The 22559-nt window shown below is 40.8% G+C and overlaps 1 protein-coding gene across 2 annotated transcripts; it reads right to left on the minus strand.

The window, feature by feature from the left end:
- On the minus strand, window positions 1–19650 carry jupa (junction plakoglobin a). 2 transcript variants are annotated; one of them, XM_006790674.3, is made up of 16 exons: window positions 19517–19650; window positions 8815–8849; window positions 8217–8384; window positions 7872–8125; window positions 7119–7357; window positions 6170–6371; window positions 5739–5883; window positions 5456–5559; window positions 5008–5346; window positions 4438–4590; window positions 4218–4337; window positions 3917–4067; window positions 2911–3032; window positions 2637–2676; window positions 1781–1918; window positions 1–1035 (listed from the first exon to the last, which is right to left on the minus strand). In XM_006790674.3, the coding sequence occupies exons 2-15, from the start codon at window positions 8825–8827 to the stop codon at window positions 1782–1784; spliced, it is 2187 nt and encodes a 728-aa protein (XP_006790737.1). In that variant the 5' UTR covers window positions 8828–8849; window positions 19517–19650; the 3' UTR covers window positions 1–1035; window position 1781. The 2 variants fall into 2 exon arrangements, with proteins under 2 accessions (XP_006790737.1, XP_035763545.1); XM_035907652.2 differs by lacking the exon at window positions 19517–19650 and adding an exon at window positions 8993–9097.
- Between the last annotated feature and the right edge of the window lie 2909 nt (window positions 19651–22559).

Raw genomic sequence — 22559 nt, forward strand, 5'->3', positions numbered from 1 at the left:
CATTTTGAATATATATCCTTTATTTTTATTAAACAAAATTTAAGTAAAAACTCTTAATAAGTAGAAAGACAAATTTCCCTGTCAGTAGTTTTTTCTTTCAACCACAGCTGTATTATCTCATGTGTTTACTACGGAGTTGGACAAATCTGTTGCACAAGTATGTAAATTTGTTTTTTTTTTCCAGTGGCTACATATGATTTCCTCTCTAAATTCATTTTAAAATCAAAGGCATCTCTTTCCTTATTTTCTGGTAAGTGTGCATAATGTGAAACTTTCCCAGTAAATAACTTATAAAAGTTGAAGATGACTCTTGAAAACAAACAAACGAATAAAGCAACCGTACTGATCAACTACAGTCCAAATAAAACGCATCAGATGATTACAGAAGAGAAGGGAGCAGCCGTACAGTGTTAGCTCGAGTATCTCCGCTTCTCCCCATTTGCTCACGTCTACTAAATTTTGCGACACATGAAAGGAGCGTTAACCACCTCTTCGCTGACTCTTGGGCCACGGTGTGAGAAAACTGACAGTATATAGAGCCAAAACTACAGCAAAGTTGGAAATGTGTCTTACAAAGGCGTTAAGCGGAGTTGGTGAGTTGGTGAGTTGGTGCACTGTGCACGCTGAGCCACCTCTGGCAGTGTTTTCAACTATTATTCTCTTTTTCTTTCTTTTCTTAAAAAAAGAAAAAGCTACGATTATCATCACAAAATAAAATCTCTTTGGCATAGAATACCCACCCAAAAGCGTAAACAACCACGCACACTCATGCACTCACTCTTAGAAGGTTCTTTAAAAAAAAACAAAAACAAACTACAAGCATCAATGTCAAAATTATAATCTGCAAAATTATGCTATAAAACAAAGTTGAGCCCTGTTAAGATTATGAGTCCCATACTCGGCAATAATTGTATATATTACATCAGGTGGCGAGCAGAGGGAAAGACCTTTCGTGATGACCACGTTCTACTCTTCTGTGTCCCGTTACATCCTAAATCAGCTCTTTGCTGCCTCCTCCTCGTCTGCTTCTTTCCCCTGAAAGAATAAAATTTAAAAAAAGAAAGTTATTATTTCACAAAAATAAAAATGTGTTTTTATCTTTTTTCTTGCTCTGAAACGAGCAGGACTTTATTTGAAAAAGGGTGATAACATTTTGCTGTTAAAGCATTTCAGAGGTACAGGCTGCAGTGCTTTTAAAGTGCATTAGTATACTACATTAAAACCACTGATAAGTGAAGTCAATGGCATTGATCATCTCTTTATAATTTAATGTTCTGCTGGGAAACGCTAGGTCACGGTATTAATGTGGATGACACGCCTCGCAACACCCACAGAAATGGCTTAAGATGTTTACCCAATTGCCAAATTCCCAAGAATCTAATTTTTACTGATAATTTCAGGCTGCACAGAGAAGCCGCCTCACAAATCCCAACATCCAAATCATTCGCTGTCAATGACCCACTGTTAGACACTACAGGACACTCACAGGATCTTATACAGTGGATATTACACAAGTGGTTTAAATATTGTTTTTTAAAAAAGTACAGAGATAAATTCTACACGCTATAAAAAGCATTTAAGTGTTTCTTCTGTGTTTTTAAGAAACCCCAGAGAACATAAGAATTGGATTTTTTTACTTATACAAGTTCAAGATTATGCTTTTGAAGCTTGGACTTTGTGCACACACACAAACAAATGGCATTATTTCTCACACAGTCTCGATCAGCTGAGTCTAAATAAAGTAAGATGACTGGCTGAAGTAACATTAGCATCTACTGACCTTAATAATGGTCAGGTGGGTACTGTTGTCTTTCGTAGGGCAAACTGGCTGCGTATTCGTCATGCATCATATTTCCATCCATGTTGTCTATGGCCATCTCACATGGATATGCGTATCCTTGGAAACCAGGATCTATCTCTGCAAAACAAGATGTGTAATTATTATATTAAGGCACATTTCTGGATTACTGGGATCAAACTGAGGGAGAAAAAAAAGGATTTTTTTTTTAACTTAGTTGGATCAGAGTAAGAAACAAAATACCAAAACCATAAAAGGAAAAAAGGCAAGTAAAGGAAAGGATAGGACGAAGATGCAAACACAGATAATGAAGAAACACCACAACTGGGGCGAGAGGAAGACCTTAACTTGATAATAATGAAAAGGAAATGATGTATCAGGAAATCAAACACAGAAACAAACAAACACAAAGTTGTTTTCAATGTATTCATTTTAGATTTTCTTAGATTCTGGTATAATACACCTTGATTGGGGAAAAAGTATATAACTAACAAAGCACAGATGGAAAGAATTGATAAAAAAAAAGCACGTTTAAAATTAATTTAAGAAGATATAACTGACGGTTCATGCAAATCTCAAGACTGTGCTGCTTTCTTTTAAGTTTGAATTAAAATTCTTACTTTACATGAAAAATAAGTAGCCATTTGTTTTTTGTGCTGAGCTTTGTGATGAGCTCATTCTTATAGCTGCCAAATAATGAAAGTAGTTTGTAAGCAGCAGCAGGGAGGCAACCTGCTAACAAATTATTGCGCTTTCATGCTGCGGCTGCTCTCCGTGGTGTAGTGACCCACTGCTGAGGAATGTGCTGTATGTGCACATTTCAGCCACAGTTACTCACCATCGGGATAGGGTCCCTCCATGACAGCTGCGTTGTGGGCCTGCAGAGAAGTCACGAGAGGGCAAAGGTCAAATGAAGCCAACACTTTGATGTAGAAAGATTTTTAATGGCCGTTAAAGTGCCATTAGAAAGTTTCTTCAAATTAAACCATTCGACAAAAATGCCAAGATGTATTTGACACAGAAACAACCGACGTGAATAAACAAGTCTACGAGAATCTTCATTAATCTTCAGCTGTCGTGTTGGTGCATCAGAGGGTGCCACACGCACTCACCAACTCCCAGGCAGCGGGATCGTTTTTGAACAGAGAGTGTGTGAGCTCCACAGACACTCGCTTCCTGTAGTCTGAGTTCTTATCCTCGGAGATGCGGAAGAGGACGGCCGCGGCGTAAGTAGCTGGAGGGGAAAGAATAATTGAACAGTCAGTGGTCGGGGTCAGCGTTAGTTAATAAACTTTGAAAACTTAATATCTGGAACAGAATGTCCTTTACTTTGAGCTTCAGCACATTGGTGCAAAATAAAATGACCAACAGTGCGATTTACAGTGGTTGATCTATGAGTACGCGTGGCCTTTTTAAACATCTAGAGCTCAACGTTTTAGAGTTTACAAGTATAACAGAGAGCATACAAGACAAAAAAAATGCATTTTATTTTTTTGGTGTGAAATCCTTCCTACCTGAGGTCATTCCTGATAAAGAAATGTGCAGCTACATCTTGTTTATTTAAGGCTTATTATACTTCATTTGGTTCATTTGGGCTTTTTCCTCCTTAACAATGTAATTATAGTGACAGACTGTTGTATCTACAAGAGCTTCTAAATGTGAAGCTACAGCCAGTTAACCTGCGTCAGCATATAATAAAATGGAAACGGGGTTTAAAAAACAACAACAACAAAACAGAATAAAACAGCCCAAAATATGAGCACCTGCAGTGCTAACGTGTACATATTAGCATGTTATATCTTCTTGTTTGTTAAACTGAATTAACCAGGACAAAAAGCTGGTGTTTCTGTAGCATCTACTATAAAGACAGAACCTAACAACAAGAAAACAGAATTTCACACAACAATGTTGTATGTATTCTTAAAATGTAGTTTGCAACATTTCATTATGGAATGCGTAAAAAAGTATAATGACTCGCAAAATGGACTTGTGCAAGTGCCTGGAAACTGCACTTACAGTAAGCACAGCACTTGAGTAAATCGACTTTGTTATTTTCCATCTATGACTAAATGCTACATTACAGTAAGCTAATTACAGTGCATTATGTGCATGTTTTACCAATGCCCTCGTTGTTGGAGTGCAGCAGCTCCATCAGTGGAGCCGAAGCGCCCTCGGCGTCGATGAGCTCGGCTGATGGTTTGTCCACTGCCAGCTCGCACAGGACGCCTGCTGCCACGCGCTTCACGTTGTCCACTGGAGAGTAGAGTAGCTGTAGAAGACAAGAAAAAAATATGTTTAAGAAAAACAAACATCAGTGCGAACTGAAAGTAAGTAAGTGAAGTTTATTTATTAAGCGCATTTCATAGACAGGCCGTCACAAAGCGAATTGTAAAGGCTTAGTTTCTGTTTCTTTGTTTACCTGGACAAACAAAGGAATGGTCTGGAGATTGGCGATCTCTGCTCTGTTAACAGGATCTCTGGCAAGTATGTGCAAAGCTCCTGTGCAGCCCTCCACAATCTCCTCCATCCTCACTCCATCCTGAGAACAAAACATGAACAGAAAAAATGTGATTCTACAGAAATGCTACAATGTCGACAGAGGGATCATAAACGTCCTTTGACATGAGCCCATCATGTACCTGGTATGTCTGCTGGTTGGATGAGCCACGTTTCTGGGCATCCTGGTGGGCTTTGAGCAGCAGGTTGATCAGACGGGGGACTGCTCCTGCATCCCTCAGAGGGGCCTGGTTCTCGTCGCACAGGGCCAGGTTACGGATCAGGCCAACCGCAGCCTTCGGGCAAGAAAAAACAAGCAAAGATAGACTGATTATGCAGTTCTGTTATTGGTCAGCAAGTAAAAAGACTAGAAATGATCTCAAACTTTTGTTTTCATTAGAAAGTGGTGTGCTGTTTGTCCCCCTAAATCCCAGTCTTGTAAAACATACTGCTCCTGCTGTCATGTCCATTTCATGCTCTTCCAGGATGGCTGAAACTCTGGCTCTCTGCCCTACTTGCCATCCACTTTGGCCATCTGTCCAGCTCCCAGTGTCTACCACTGAACTCTTTAAAGTACTTATTTCACAGTCTTTAATATTTTTTCCAGCATAAAACCACCTTCTTTCAGTCAGATCCTTTCTTCCATAAATTACCACATTTCTGTTGCGCCCATTTTTGCCCCACTTTAGAATATCCTTCCCTCTTTTAACTACCTTGATGACGGGCCAGTAGTAGGGTTGGTTGAGCAGCTTGACGATGGCAGGGATGCCATAATGTTTCCTCACTGCATGCTGTGCCATGTCAGCCTGCTGGTGGCGTGAAGTCAGGTGGCGTAGAGCGCAAACGGCGGGTTCAGTCACATCCTCCTTCTCACCGGCGCGCAATATGGCATGGATGAGCGCCTCAACGCCATTGCTCTGAGTGACCAGAGATTTGTTATGGGCGTTGTTGCATGTGAGGTTAGACAGGACGCCGGTCGCACAGGTGAGCATATTGATGTCATCTGAACTGAGCAGACCAACCAGCTGCTGCAGCAGGCTGTCCATACCCTCCTGAAAGAAAGAAAAAAAGACAGATATTCCCCATTAGTTCCCGGTGGGTGGAAATATAGCAAAAACAACGTGAGAAAAAATAAGTAAGTAAGTAAAGCTGGACTCAAACCTGTTTGGTGGCAGCATCAGAGAGGTTCCTGAGAGTCCAAAGGCAGTTTTGCGTCAGACGCTGGCTAGAGCCAGTGATGTGTTTGCCTAGAGCCTGCATGCCACCTGCAGTGAAGAGAGAAGTAAAATTACTCAGCTCTCAACAACATCTAATAAATTATGCTGTCAAGAAACACAGTTACCAAGGAGCCATTGGCCCCTGTTCAGATAACACAAAGCTGACACACCTGTATGACTAGCTTGTGCACACAGGTGTTTCAACACAGAAAACCTATATCACATACCAGCCTCTACAATGGCGGGTTTGTTGCTGGGGCACACAGAGAGGACTTTGAGCACACGGCTTGTGGTCCACAGCAACTTCTCGTAGTTGTAGTTTCTCATGATATGAACGAGACCTTCGGGGCCCCCGTTGGCAAGGATGATCAGCTGTTAAACAAAGACCTTTATGAAAACGAATTCTTACATTTTACAATGCACACTTCTAACTAAGCCACGACTTTCCTGGCACCTGTCAATCCATTACACTAAGCACACAAACAACCACACCCAGCCAGCACCTGAACACCTCTGTTCTCATGCCACACCCAAAACAAAACACATGCACACACGCACGGCACTGTCGACGGTTTCAGATTGCAGTCATTGTGTAACGTTAGCACGTGGTAACGAAACACAAAACAAGTGCAAACTAAAATAATACATTCACACACACCTTGCTCTCCTGGTTGCCGTATGACAGCAGCTGCAGACAGTCTGTGGTGATGGCCAGGAACTTGGGGTTACTCTTCTTCAGCAGGGGAACCATTCTCTGCAGTCCATCTGCCAGACGAACGGCCATCTTAGCTCCTTCCTGGTGCAGCAGCAGGTTGTGAAGCGTGGTGATGGCGTAGAAGAGCACAGATTCCACAGGGGAGCTGTGGGAGCAACGAGGAAGAGAAATATGCGTGTTTAGCGTGCGTCACAAAATAATCCTGTCTATTTTTCGTTTGAGCCAATTGTGTTTTTCCTTATTTTCCACCAGATAGATATAGAGATAGATATAGAGATAGATATAGAGATAGATATAGAGATAGATAGAGAGATAGATAGAGAGATAGATAGAGAGATAGATAGAGAGATAGATAGAGAGATAGATAGAGAGATAGATAGAGAGATAGATAGAGAGATAGATAGAAAGAGATAGATAGAAAGAGATAGATAGAGAGATAGATTTGTTAGTGGTTGATGGTCATAGTAAGCATGGCCTAAGCTTCAAATACGTCAGTGCCCTTACCAGTAATCCCTGTGAGTCAAAAGCTCACTTGTTCGTTGGACAGAAGTTAATCATCTTGTCCCATTTAGATCTAGCTGATGGGAGGAAGAATAAAGCTTCCCACCAGGCTTCCAGCATTGAAGGCTAATGTTGGCAGCTTACTCAAATAATATTAAAAACTTACTACAAACTGTTATTTCCTTCTACATATAACTGCACGGTAGCTGCACTGGAAAATACTTCAACACATCGCCACAGAGCGCATCTTAACAAGGATTTAATGCAACTTTGAGTGACTTTTCTAAAATATTTTGAGTTTTTAATGCAAATATATCCTATTAACCATAATAAAAAAGTATTTCTAGCAGACCACAAGTGAAAATTTGACCCATTTGTAAACCAGCAGCACCTGAGCATGCGGACTAGAGCAGGGATTCCTCCTGACTTGAAGATAGAAAGCAGGCCCTCTCTCTGGTGGGACAGGTTGTGGAGGATGCTGGCCGTGGCTTTTGCCGTCTCCATGTCGCTTGTGTTCTGCATGGCTCGCACCACGGCCGCCACCATCTGAGGGGACTGCATCAGTGCACGGCGGGATGCCTCCTTGCGTGTAAGCTGGTTCACAATCTGTGCAGCCTTGCTGACTACCACCTTATGAGAGATGGAAGGGGGAGGTATGAGTTAATTTGTACAAGGGAAAATTAAACATCAAAGTTCTTAAATCTGCCTATTCAGAAGGTAATACAACGTATATGGCATTTTTTTTCTGAATTTGATAATCACAAAAATAGAAAGCTACTGCTAAGGGTGGTGGGCTAGGCAGTACACACTCCCCAGGAAAAGCAAGTTTAACGCTTTACAGTTTGTTTCCATCAAGGAAATTACACAAGAATGAGTGAACTGAGTTTGGCTGGCATATTCTGTGATGTTTTGACTGAATCAGATTTATTGTTATCAATCCTCATGCCAGTATAAGCATGAAGCCAGCACTATATTTAGCACACAGACATGACCACAGTATTGATGTCTTATTATTAGCACAATTTTAAACTTATTCCTTTGCTAGATCCATTAATCACGTAGTAATTATTTTAGAAAGTTTAACAAAAATATCTATAGACTGTGTTTGTTTGTATCGACGCGGGCACATCTTCGTTTTCATCACCTGGTCTTCATCGTTGAGCAGTTTGGTGAGCTCTGGCACGGCACGTGTGGCTAGCTCGGCATCGTCCTGGTAGTTGATCAGATGGATGATGGCGGTCTTGAGCATCTGAGAAGGCTCGGCCAGGCGCTGGACGTTAGTCATCTGGGACGGGTCTGTCTGAGTCGACAGAATGGTGGTGCCTCCCTCCAGTGTCTCTGGAAACATTGCAGCTCGCACCCTCTGAGCTCTGGTCATAACGCTTTGGGGATCCATGTCTATTGAGAAGCGAGATGATGAGGTTGATGATGTAGTCTAGATGTATATATTTAAGCCAAAGTTACAGCATGTAAGCTGATATGTCCTTACCAGGCTCCTGCATTGTCACAGTGTTGGTCATGGTGTACTGCTTAGATATGGTGAAATCGCCGTCATCATCTCTGACTGTGGTGGCTCCAGACTGGATGCCTGAGTCTAGACCATACATCGTCTGTTGCCACTCTGCCACCTTTACTTTGCCAGTTTCCATCTCACCCACTGCCAAGGAAGGAGAGAGGAAATCAAAGATTTTAAAAGTAACTTAAAGTAATTAACAGATTTCATAAAGATTAAGAAACTGCTCTTTATTAAAACCTTTGTGTAGATCAGGTTTTCTTTCTCAAAGATAAACACAGTTGTTTTTTTTAACCAAAGTAATAAAAATTTTATAGCAGGAACCTTTTGTTATAATTTATTTTAAGGAAGTGATTTCAATGCAAACACTGAACACAATACTTGGAAGTAGAAGAGGTCAAGCTCAAACTGTTCAGGTCTATTTTGAATGAGGTGACAGAGACTGAGGTGAAATCAAGAAATCACACAAATACAACCAACATTAAGCTGCTGCCTTGTCAAACCAGAATTTACAGAAGAGGAAATAAAAATCGGAACATAAAATATGATCATAAAATTGAGCTGATTTACTTACTCTGCATTGCCATCCTTTCTTCCGATGGAGCAAACCTAAAAACAAACACACAGAGAAATCCGACGTCAGTGTTTCCACCATTTCACCTCATACAAAGGGTAAATACACGCATCCCTACAAACCCTTTTTGCACGAATTAGTGAATAAACTGTCTACTTCTTTGCACGAGACACCTTACTGAGTATGGGGGTGGCACGAGTTGGACACTTCCCCACTTAGCTGTTCACACTGATCTGGAAATTAAAGCACTGAGCAGAGTGACTTGCAAAGAGAGAAGGGAGAGCGAAGTGAGTAAAGTGACAGCTGTAATGCAAAAATGCTAAGCAGGGTGAGTGACCTTTAACCCCAGGTCTCCACCCATGCAATCATGGGAGCAGCCCACTGCTGATATGTGGCAATCAGGAACCTGCTCATCAGGTTTCAATTCCACTTTGAACGTGTTTGTGTATGTAGATAACTCATTGAGTGCACTCCTCAACACACCTTTAAAGTAATAAAAAACAACCAAAAAACCCCAACAACACACACCCTTACCTTCACTTTAATTTTTGTCTTTATATTTACATCCCCACCGAAAGACCTGGATTTTAAAACTACGATCCTTAATCATAGAGGCCAAATAAACAACTTAAGTCAGCTAAATACTTGGTTCCACTTTAACAATCCCCCAACTTGTGCAACTACCTGCTACCAGTCGGTGCATGTTTGTTCATCATGCTCTTGGTTTAACATGCAAATACTTCCTCTCACCCCCGACAGGTTTCTACATGGCTGAACTGCAGTTACGTTTGTAATGTGCTTCGCCATTAAACCCACTGCAAAAAAAAAGGGAGCAAAACTAGTACATGTGAAATATTTAGAAAAGATTATGAGGAAAACATAAATGTATCCTCTCAGACAAATTTAATGTAATAGTGGTGTTTTCGGTCAGTGTGCTTTTGTATACAGGAAGCCAGATTATTCTTGGAAGTGGCCTCCCAGATCCAAAACAAACCCCCATGGTTACAACATGCATGGAAGTTTTCTGCATAGTTCTGTAGTCTTGATGTCATTCACCCTGAATTTCAGAGAAACCTGCATTCGCAATAGCTGCTGGTCACTGGATGTGTCATACAGTCTATAGTATTGCATTCACTTTGCTGCTTATGAGCGTTTTCAAATGTTAGACTTTTACAGGATTGTTTGCCGAACATATCGCCGGGATGGATTATGTGTGTGATGGTTTTGCTACAGATGTACTTAATATATGAGGGTGTGTGCATTTTCTGAGAGCGCGCTTATAATAAGAAATCTCAGGTTTAATTCAGAGAACTTGTTGCATAATCGGCCATAAATAACAAAAACAGAGATGATCCACACACAGTAAAGACAAACAAGCAAGTGGAAAAAAAGCTTTAATCTTCAAAACCCTTCTGTATGACAGCTGTTTTTAGCTTACTGTGGTTCTGCATGTAATAAGCAGCTCTGCATATCTTCCGTCTTGACTATTAATAAAACAAGTTGGGGCTAAACCCCACAATGGCAAGCTTCTGTGCTAGCATATAATGAGCTATAAACACTTAAATTACCACCTTTACCTATACTTGCCCTCAGTTCCATGGAACAAACGTACTAAACAATGTTAACAAAATGGAAAATACTCGAATTGAAGCTGATCAATGGGCATGCAATTACAACTCGTAAAAACAAGAACAAAGAATGTATTTGAGTCATAGTCTAGTTTTCTCACGCTACTTATTTGATCTGATGTGCGTGCGTTACTGTTGCTAGCGGCTTTGTTTTTCATTAAAATTGATACGAAGAAGAAATTTTCACCATTTTTCAGTGTCTGTCCTCAGTTTTTTGTCCGTGCCACTTTGTTTAACTAAAAACTCATTTATACGTCGACACATTTACTTTTCAACATAAATTTATTTACTATACGGTTCATGTGCACTGGCAACATTTTCCTTCATTTCACTTTCAGAGAGCAGCAGCTCTACGAGTTTCCCATGTATTGAGTCTCACTTGAGATCCTGCAGGACCAGGCCACAGAGGGCTGTCTGTGCTTGCAGCTACACGTTACCTTACAGATAACACAATGACTCATCAGACAAGACAACTGTACCAACATTCCCCGTGCATTTCTACCTTTCTCAGTAAAGGTGTGGCCACTTTTTAAAAAATTACGAGCACTGGTTAACAGGGCAACGGGAACAACTGGACAAAAAACAAGACACAGCTTCACTAACTTTTTCAAAGGTTTTAAAACAGATAAAACTATAATGATCCGTTTATAACAAACAGTACACATCTGAGTTTGGTGCAGAATGTATGTACCTTCCTGTTGTCTGTAAATCAGGGTCAGTGTTTGTGTAGTCTTTGTTTTCCTGGGCGAGGCAGCGGGTTCAGTCAACTGTTGCAATGCAGTGACACGCCCCGCATATTGCCAAGGTAACTGAAAGTCCGCTGAAACGCTGTGCTGTGGGGGTTTTATCTGCTGTCCAATCTAAAGTCTGAAGCTCTGAGCACTTGTTTGTTGATAATTTGTCTTTTCCTCTTGGGCTTTCTTATTCTCTTTTTTCCTCCATTAGAGAAAAAAAATCTATTGGGGAAGGGACAGGCTACAAATTATTTAAAAGAATAAAAGATCAAAGAAAAAAAATAACCCTGAGTGAACACAGTTTTCTATGTTCTGATGATTATAAAGTCTAACCCAGCCTTCTCCCATTGTTCAGTGCCAACAAAGAGCTGATGGTGTGTGCTGTTGTGACTGAACTTTGTTCTCTTCCAGTTAATCAGTAATATGTCCTTTCACTCTCACTGTGAAGTGCCTTTCTCCTGAATAGTCATTCCCACTGCCATTTATACACCCACACAGACAGTGACATGAAGCCATACTTCAGGAAAACACTTTTCACACACCCGTCACCTCCCACTATCTTGTTAAGCAACAGCCTCTGCGGATGATGATTTAGGAGGCTTAAAAAAAGCCAAAAACCCTGCACAGTAAAACCAGGAATGTGTATCAGTAAAAGCTGCCAGTGAGGGAGGAGTGAGTTGCAACAGAAAAGCAAAGCAGAGACGGATCTTGATCAGGGCCCAGCGCTCAAACGCTGCTGTGACATTCCACACTAGTGTTGCATATTCAGTCTGAGTCGTCAATCTGTTTCTGGGAGGGAAAAAATAATAATAAAGAAAAGGGGAGAACACACCAACCTTATCTAAAACTTTACTCACTGACTTACTCATAAATGTTAAATTGCTGAAACTAAGAGAAACTGTAGGGACAAGACTGCTGTGACAAAGGATGAGTAACTCTAATCTCTGTAATGACAACACATTTACTATCATGCAAATCCCTCAGGCATGTTGGAAAGGGAGTGTCTCTTCAGCAGTGACAGGCTCTCAGAAAGGGTGTGGCAGAAGAGTGCTTGGATGTGTGAGGAAGAATACACCTAATGGCTAGAGGGGATCTTACATTTTATTCCCTTCAGTATCCTCCCAATAATTATAGCTTTACAGTTGCAAACGGAGCATAGTAATGAAAAACATTCCAGCAGGCCAGATTTTGACTTTGCTGGTGTAAGCTCTTCTTTGAATCACAGCAGGAATGAATCAGGTCAGGCAAGAGGCCCAGGGGGGCTTCAGATAAACTTTGCTCATATTGCAGTTGTGTTCAAGAGGCTGTTCACATACTTTACAGTATTTGTAGTAAATGTTGCTGAGCCACATGTCGATTTAGCAGGCTGGGGTGTAAATCATATTTCTGTTGCTTTTTTTCTGTTTTACTTTCTATGGATTTTTGTTTTAAAGCATAAATACTGAAAAAAAAAAAGCATCACAGGTCTAAATATTAAAATATTTGTAAATATGTTTTTTTTCATATTTTTTTTCCTCCTGTGAAACTACAACCTGTCATTTTTACGCCAAGCTAAGCTATGCTAACTGTCCTCAGGCAGCGGCTTCATATTTAATGTAGAGAGAGGAGAGAAATACTCATATTTCCATCATGATAATTAAACATTTCTCACAGGTATGGGAGGATTATAAACATCCTTATCTGGTGGCGGTGTGAACAACCTTGCTAAACTTATTTAAAGTGACAAGCAAATAAACTTTATTATATTAGTGAACAGCTTCCTGTAGCACTGGAATAGATAAACAATTTGACATACAGGACAGCCTCCCATGCACATGCACACGCCCAATCACATTCATGTCCCCAGACATGTAAGCCACACTCTTCTCGCAATAAACCGTTTCCCAGATGGCTTTAACACACACCCTGCACTCCCACAGCCCAATCCTCCTGACACAGTAAATGGCCAGTTCAGCCAGCTGAGTCTGCAGTACAGTTGACATTTTCCTCTCTGCATCCTCTCTCCATAGACCCGGGGTTCAGCTGCCATGACAGGAAACAAGTTAACACATTCACTAACCCTTCTGGTTCCCCCTCGTGCCTTACTTGTACAACAATAGATACTATGACACTGTAATGGCAGCAGCTGGGGCTGGATAGCTGTTTGCTATAAATCAATAAGGGAGGATGTGAAGCAGTGCACAGCTAATGGATTTACCATGGTGGGTGACAGGAAGTGGTGGTCAACATTGTCTGACTCACCAACATTTCTGGGCTGTCTGCTCTGAGATGGGAAGTTTATTAGGAGAAGTTACAAACTGCGATAAGGTACTGGGGAAGAACACAGCTTGAAGCCCAGATTGTGTAAAGCACAAACTCTAAGAGAAAGCATTTGTCAACTGACTGTGACAGGCAGTTGATCAAATCCAGACCAGCGCAACGTCACGATACCAAGTGCCTAGAGAGAAGAGACAGCCAACAACACAATACTCCTATGCACTTGTGCAACACACCAACTGAATTTGTGTAAATGTGGCAGAGTGCATCTCCTTCTTCCCTGATCTGAAAGCCTTCCCAAAACAACAAGCAGCCATAGCCAAAGAATTTAAAAAAAAAGAAAGAAAGCGAAGCAACAGAATATCTAATGGGCCTTGATTTGTCAGTTGATTCACTGCAGCAGCTTTAATAAGCTGATTTAGGACAGAGGATGCAGTGCGGTGGCTGTAAACTGCTGCGTAGTTGTTTGGTCTCCGTGGGAGCTCTCTGTGAATCAAAGGAAATGTGAGCTGTCTCGGAGGAGGTGCCTGGGTCCAGACCAGAATCAGATTACAAAAAACAGATAAAGGAGGGGGGAGTGAGTAGAAAGGGGTGTAATCTCTGTAGCAATAAACACTCAGTTGCAATGCCCGCAAAGAAACAAAGTTCACAGAAGTTCATGATAAGTCAGATACTGTGGGAGGAGTAGAGGTATGTCCAAAGATTATCTTCAAACCAGGAAAAGAGCTCAGCATAAAGATGTGGAAATTAAATAGTGGAATTATGTTTTTATCAACAAGAAGAAGGACCCCCCCACCCCCCCCCGTGTTGTTTGGTTCATGGTAGGAAGGAAGTGGACGAGCTGAGTTTTTGATAGCACAGTGAGCATCTGTGTTACTCTGTTTAGTGTAGAGAGGAAAAGAGTAGCTGCATTGTCCTATTGACTGCTGTTACTGTGAAAAGGAAACCACTCTCAACTGTCCCCACTGAACGCAACCAAAAAGGCTGAAGCACATCAAGATGGCACTGTGTGTTCACGGGCCAAGTTTGGTAGCCAATGCTGCATCCAAAGCCCCCTTTAAAGGCCTGACAGGGAGTTTTTTCTTGAACTGCTACTGCTACGCACCAGTGTGTATCTGAGCACTGAGGCGATGTGACAGATGATTAATTTTTCAGGGAGATTAGAGGCACGAGGGAGCGGGAGGGGTGTGCTTGGGAGAGCAGGGCAAAAATCTAAAGGGACCCTAAAGAGTACTGCAAGTTCATCTGACAAGTTTGAATTCACAGTTTGTTCATCTTCCAGAAGACTAAAACAAAACTAACATTGTTAAAAATTGAGTGACTTATTCCGACAGCACGTCATTTGGTTCATACAGTGTTGTTGTCAGATGAAAACCTGGGAAATGTCAACTTTCAAGGAACAAAGAGGGAAGAATAATAGTGTCAGTTGTCTCAAACGCCCATGCTTTTTTCAGTTTATGCAGTTTTTTGCAAAAGTGCTCACAGGCGCCAGGGTTGCACAACATTCGCAACCCATGACAGCATAAAATCCTTCAAAAGCAGTGAACAAAGAAAAGCAACCACAGTGACTAAAGCATGGATTTTGAACTCAACATATGCAAAACCACCCTTCTTGAGAGACCTCACGTTGCCTAATTAACAGCTGAGCTTCTCCACTGATTTGCTTTTTGTTTCAACCACACCCTTTCTGCCTTTACTTTCTTGAATCTCTCGTAGAAGTGTGATTAAGGGATAGGGAGGAGGCAAAGAAAATAAAGACATGACACAACTCATCAGAGTTGCTATGCTGAGACATACGACTCATCAAAAATCATCCACGTGTGAAAACTTTGTCTTTTGAGTAGGGCTGCCACGATTAGTCGACTAGTCACGATTATGTCGACGACTGATTTAATAGTCGACGGGTCATTTGAAGCTTTGTAAGATCACAAAAGACGCAGGAATAAGTAGTAGAATTTAAGAGTGTAATACCGGACTGAAACAGAAGATGGCAGCACTGCATGTACAAGGATGCCAGCTGCCGTTAAACCCCGAAGAAGAAGAAGTAGCTCTGTCCCAGAATTCATAGCGCAGCCCAGCTCAGTTTCCAACAATGGCGGCAGCTAGTTAGTTTTAATATTACTCTTATTATTCTTTCTGGGTCACGAAATAAACGTTTAACATATTTTCAGGCGAGAATGTAACTTTGTAAACCTCAAATATCTGCTCAGTTTATCAAGACACCACATATTTTCAAAAGCGCTCCGACGTTTTCGGAGACGTCTGTTACCCACTAGCTCGATAGCTAGCCGGGAGCAAGGCTCATTAGAGCCCGTGAGAACACCCGGCAAATCGTTTTCAAACCCACCACCATCTTTCGCTACTCAAGTTAAACATATATAAGTCACTTAGATAACTTAAAAATGTTATTGTTTGGCTTTTTGTAGTATTTTATTTGTTCCTGAGTAAATCGGTTTGGCTGAGATTAAAGTTATAGTTTTTACACAGCTGAATAAACATCAAGCAGACAACTGATTATCAGAAGTGTGAGATGCTCGAGAATATACTCCGGTGTCCCGTTATATTTTAGATAGCAAGGAGTTTATTAAACTTCACCGAAACAATCTGCAAATTTCATTAAAATTTAATAAACTATCATCTTGTCTTTATTTTTAGTTAGCACATACCTTAAACACTTAAAGCTAATGATAGTTATATAAGAGCAGATGCATGCTGCAATAAGCTGTACGTCCAATGGATGTATGATCTGATTAGTCGACTAATTGCAAAAATAATCGGTGACTAGTCAACTATCAAAATAATCGTTTGTGGCAGCCCTACTTTTGAGTAAGTGCCGGATCCAGTTCACTCCCTCTTTGTGTGGACACACAGTAAGTAATGAAAAACTTATCACTGTTAATGTATTCATGATGACAACAGGAGGATTCAACTATTTCTAGAAGGCTATTAGCGTGATGCATGAGTATTTTTTACACAGCTTTGATAAGAGCTGACTTGAAATGACCCCTGTGGTAGACTTGCCTATGTGTTTTTTTTTTTAAAGTGCAAGTGATGAGAAGAAACAGCCATTAGGCCTTTGACATCTTAAGTAACGGGACCATTTCTTGCCCTTGCTTGATCCAACCAAGAGAACTGCTGAAGGTAAATAATTAACTTCAGGGACTGTCATCAGTAGAGTTCAGCTGGGCAATGTCGGCTTCACTTGCTCAGCGTTATTCAACTGCACCCTACTAGACACTCGAGTTTGATCATGACAGAAGGCATCTTTTACAACACTGGCAATTTTTGGATGATATTTCTAATAATTTAATAACTGCATTCAAGGATAATGTCATGCATTTCAAAATTAATTGCCACTTATTTTGAGTTATTGCTGGTTTGAAAAGATTGAAAATTTAGAATTAAGCACTTGTTGTTAGAGGGGTTACTTTGGGATAACAAATAATAGATGTGTGTATTTTGTCTAATTTGGACTGATATGAAAGCTTTTTTTTAGCAGAACATAATGCAGAAACAAAGAATGCTGTGGGTGTTGTAGATGTAGCAGGGTGTAACAGCTGAGCATGTGGCAGTGCAGGGTAAAACAGTTATTAAGCAATGGCCACATAATTTCTAGCTTGGACCCAGTTTAGAACAGGTGCTGGAATAACCATTCGATTGGATAAAGACCAAGAAAATAAGCACCATTATTCTGATGCATTTCCAGTTCTCACTGTACCTGTATGAATTTTAAATATTTCAGTTTCATCACACAAGCATAACCAGCGACATCGCGGTTTAAGAACCCCAGTAGCCGTATGACATACTGTATGTTTAGTAGGCCTGAACAACATGTGCAATGGTTAATGCAGCAGTCAAATACTGAAGTGTGCACACTGGCTGCACAGTCGCCACATTTAAACATGCACTCAGACTGGATGTCGAGTGTAAATAAAATTACTTTTCTATTCCTTCACTTCATTCAGTCTTTTGCACATTCTTGTATTGTGAAAATGCAGTTTATCTAAGCTATATTGTATTCTATAAATTATATCAGAAAGAAAAATATTGTCCTTTTGCAGATTTGGTGTGGTCATGCCACTTCACTTTTATTTCACCCACCCACCCCAAAAAAAACAACCTCAAAAGAAAGAAACTCTTGTTGTAGCTGACGGGAAACTTTATCTCTGTGCCCTTTTCTCCATGGGAACAGTAAAACACAAAGGCAGACTGACATACAAACACAGAGGAGGTCGCACAATGTGTGTGCTGAGCACCTGTAACTGGAAAGGACTCAGTCAGGCCTCGTTGGACTGAGACAGAAGCAAGACGGGGAATCCACAGAAAAAATTAAACCAAGAGGGCGGGATGTATGCCATACAGTAATCCCCTTTGAAGAGTGTAGACCTATTTTTAAAACCGAAGGATCTCCTGGCCTCTTGTTCTGCTAATGTAGGACAGTATGAGGGAATTAAGCAGGAGGGGGGGAGATTATCACCGTGCCACCACAGCTGTAGCTGTGAAATCTACAGTAAGTCACCCCCCTGCTGTCCCACCACCCATCCACTCTTTCCAGACAGGGACAGCTTTCCTACTTGATGACACAGGGCAAGCTCAGCAAGGCCATTCTGGCACAAAGTATTGGCACTCTGTCCCGTTAAAGCTGGCACACAGTCAGCAAACTCAACTGGAAACATTGGTAGAGAAAGCAGCTGGATACCACAAACCTGTTTGGCACTGTTCTTGCTGCTTTGTGACGCTTGCAGATAATTCAAACAAAAGAACAATGGATAATGTGATTTGGAGTTTGATGGTGTAGTGAGTGGCTCTGTTTACTTTCCAATTCCTAATCCAACTGTGTCAAATTAGGACTTTAAAACGATACTAAAGTTGGCCGCAGAGGACACCGCAGATGACTTAATCGCATAAGAAAAAAGCCGATAAGATAAAAGTCATTTGAACGGGATGCTGATTTCAGGGGATTTAGTCATGAAATCAAATGAAAGAAATTTGTGCTCCTGTGCTCCCTAAGCAGGATTAGCTGTCTTGTCAAGTCCTGAGAATCTGCAAAGGTAATGACATCATGGAAGATTTGGCAACACCTGGAGACATCACTGCTGCCTTGAAGCACAGCGTAGGAGTGTGGGGGGTGGGTAAAGAAACATCAGCATGTATCACTGTCATACGTTACAGTTGTGCACCCACGGACAACTCATCCCCTCAGCCACAGTTAGCTAACATTGTTTGTTTACAGACTCAACATCACTGTCATAGTTGGTAAAGCGGAAGATCTGATGTGAAAGTACTTGTTTTTGTCCAACCAATTTCAAAGCTAAAAAAAACCCCCAAACCCCAACCTCTTATATATAAAAAAAAAAAAAATAGACATTCAAGACATTAAAAATAGTGAATAATATGGTGAATAATACCCACCATTACTAGACAATTAAAATACCTACTTACTAATTTTATGTTAATCCATTGATCTTTCATAAGTTAACGGGGAAAATGTTTTTTGATTTTGGGTCTACTTCAGTGTGACTTTTGCCATTTCTATTTCGTCCTTTAACAGAAATGGTGTAAAATCTTTATTTTTTTGTCTCTGATTCACGGAAACACACAAATCCAAGCGCTTTATCTTCAACACCACCAACAACCAACGACACGACGGGGTCTATTGACAAGTGACGACGTGTAGCTGTAATGTCGATACTGGGGCTAAATGTCCTTATCTTTGGGCAGAGAGAGAGAGTAAGGGAGCTCTTGCACTTTAAAAAAGTTAAAGAAAGAAAGAAAGAAAAAAACTGTCCACCACAAGAGAACAAACTTTTGGTGGCTGTAGAGCTGGCGCAGTAGGCTGCTCCCTAACAACAGGCAGTAGTGGTTTGAGGCATGCGGAAATGAATTCCTAATAGAAAGCATCTGAATTTGCATCCAGGTAAGCAACAAAGAGAAACGAAATTACCCCACACAAACAAGATGTTTTTTTTAATAGAATGAACGATAATAACCACACACCAAACAAACCGATAAATACATAAATAAACGTTCACAGACGCCAAGGGCAGTAAAAACTGTCGAAAAGGTAGATTTAGTGAATCTTACCTGTCTTAACACACGGCCGTATTTTAGATTATTCCGTGCTTGCTTGTTTTTAATGACTCCTTTGGTCGGCACAAGACTCCTCTCTTTATTTCTTTTCACTTCTCCACACTCTGCCTCCCTGCAGCTGGCCACCAGTCCTCTGAACAAAAAAAATGAGTAAAAGGAGCGGTACCTCACCCTGACTCCGCCTCCTCGAAGACTCCACCCACATCGTCCACAATGGGAGGGAAGGACGTTGCTTTATGGCCAGGCACTACAATAAAATGTGAAGTTGAACAGTTTAGTTCGGTTTAAAAAGTTTACTTCTGTCTTTATTGTACCGTTGCTACAGTGCGTAGATTGTCAATGTTTTGCCCTTTGATACAACAGCGAATATTTTAAAGTCAACTTCATTCTTTCATTTGAAGGGACACTGACTGACACCGATTAAAAAATACTTTCGATTTCTTAAAGCACGGTATACAAAATGTGTACAGCACCACATATATGTATTGCAGCCTGTTTAAGTGTGTTTTATGTTCTATTTCTTGTAGTGACTACAGTGAAATCGAGCGCTAACAGCCATTTCTTTCACCTGTATGACGATCGACCACACCTTATGATTACAACACGAAACCAGACCAAAGAATGAGTCACAGCAGTCGGGAAGCGATACTCACTCAGTTGACAAATACTCTGATAATGTTGATTATGTGTGTCCGCGTCATGCGCATTTGACATAGTGGAGTTCTCATCATTATTTTAAGCTCTATGTGGGAAGTGGCAGAAAGAGAAGCGAGACTACATCAGAATGAATACATGTTCAGTAGAAAGAGGTTTTGAAATCAGAAGCTAAAATTCTATTTTGAGTTTTTAAATGCTTAATTTTTTTTTTGAAATTAAAAATCTCAGCAGTGACGAAACTCAGTGAAGATGTACTATACACTAATGTTTTCATATCTATCCACCTTATCTACCCTCATGAACATGATGAGGAGAAGAGGAAGCGCCCCCCCCTCCCCCCCTCCCCCCCCAAACCAACCAACCAACCAACCAACCAACAAACAAACCAACCAAAACGTAGGTCACATTTACCTCATTGCAATGTTGTTCTTTTTAAGAATCCATCTGTACAAGGTAAATTATAATATCTACAGTACAGATAGTATGCATTTACAATAAAAATTTGAAGAGGTATCTGAAAATAAAACAAAGTGGGAAAAATAATAATGTTCTGAGCTCCATATACTCAAAAATTTACAAAAGGAAATAGTGAGTGACAAAAATAAAGACATCATTAATTGGTGTGGAGCAGACATAACAATATTTATTTTTTCATGACAAGCATCCAAAATGTTTTAGCAAAAATTAAGAATTTAAACGACTTAATGAATTTAGACATTTAACCTCAAGGAATCAACTCCACTGATAATCAAATACAGCTCTTAAAGCCTGTTTCCCTGTTTACTGTCATACCAATTGTCTAATCAGGCAAAAACTTTCCAGTCCTCTGGGCTACTAAGGTTTAAAGTATTTATTTATTTTTTGCCCAGGTTATCTTGAAATCTCTGCCTGACTGTCTGTCTCTGTATTTGTTTGTTGTGCTGTGCATGTCCTCCTACACAATCAGGAACTGAGCAGCCAAACTCGACATATCTTAGGTCGTATTTATAAGAGATATTGTGGGTCATTGTGATGTGTTGCCCAGCAACCACATAGTATTTGGCTAAATGTAACCATTTTTAATGTGTTTATTTATTTATTTTTTGCATTTATGCATGTCCAAGCCTAATAGAAGCACTGTATTGCTTTAATTTCACGGCCAGAAGCGCAAACAAGCCAACAATCCTGTAGGATGATCATGTGCTTGTGTATATATAAATGTAAATAATGGGAAAATGAGATTTCTGGTGAATACATATTAAAAACAATGCAGCACACTGGCTATGAGCAGACGCTCCTCTAACTGTCGATATGATACGCTCAGACTGGATGGACTCATAGAGGTCAGGCTGAGTTCTCAGTCCTGCCTCGGGCTGTATTGTCATGGCTCTCCCTTATGTGGCCACCGTGACAGTTATCATCTGTGCCTCCAACAAAGAAAGAGACAGCAGCAGAGGGAGATCAGGCCACTGCTGATTATATAGGCCATTATATTTGTCGGAGTGAATGTGAGGGCCGACAGTCCACTCTTTAAAAATAGCTTCAGGCCCAATTGACACTCTTGGCTTTTCACGAGCTGCTCGGGGGGCTTGATGAGTATGAGATTGCTCAGTGAATGGAACAGTGACTTCAACTTGCTGTCTGATTCTGGATTTTACTGTCACAAGTATGACTTTAACTTTTATTTTGCAAGCCTTTAACTTTGGCTTTCTAAGATATCCCTGGATGTTGGACATGGGGGCTGCAGTGACATGAATGGTGCCTTTGTCTAGAACACAGCAGGCTCTTTATTTTGAAAATTAGCCAGGAATTAAAAGAGTGGGATCCATGTGGGACTGCAGCTCATGCTGTGTCTGTCAAAACACTTTTGTTTTAGCACTGATCCAACTTTCAGCTTTTGATGCCTTTTCTTTTGTAACGCTTTCCCGTAGAAACAATAAAGAGGCTGTGCGGTTACACTCAGTAAGCTCACGTGTCTGCTTCTGTAATGTGACACAGGTGATATAAAATGCCCCACATAATGCCAGACACAGCCCACTAAATATGTTTCCTTTTTTAACATTGCGTACACACAGGTCAAAGAATCGTCTGCAGTTATGTCTGTCGTCTTGGCCCCAGACTTACCCAGTAACCTCCTACCAAACATATCATGAATCAGACTACACAGCCAAGTCTGTCTTTCATTTCAAGGGCAAAACACAGTGATATGATGTCTCTGCTTTACAATACTCGCCTGTTTCACAGCCCACAGGAAATGGGCCTATTGTCCTCGGGAGAGGAAGTGGCCTGGCGCAGACCACAAACTGACGGCACTGATGGAGACTGTGGTAAATTATTAATCATCTCTAACAAATGGAAGACGCTCACTCAAGTGGTGGCTGTCCACTTAGAAAAGTTATGG

The sequence above is a fragment of the Neolamprologus brichardi genome, chromosome 6 (assembly GCF_056152115.1).
Source record: "Neolamprologus brichardi isolate AB-2024 chromosome 6, ASM5615211v1, whole genome shotgun sequence".
NCBI classification, from domain to species: domain Eukaryota; kingdom Metazoa; phylum Chordata; class Actinopteri; order Cichliformes; family Cichlidae; genus Neolamprologus; species Neolamprologus brichardi.

Bases quoted from the DNA above. Each gene is read 5' to 3' on its own strand.
- jupa (XM_006790674.3), bottom strand. The intron at 5,560-5,738 runs GTATGTGATATA...TCTTCACTGCAG, and splicing joins ACCCGCCATTGTAGAGGCTG to GTGGCATGCAGGCTCTAGGC. The intron at 4,591-5,007 runs GTAGTTAAAAGA...TCTTGCCCGAAG, and splicing joins ACTACTGGCCCGTCATCAAG to GCTGCGGTTGGCCTGATCCG.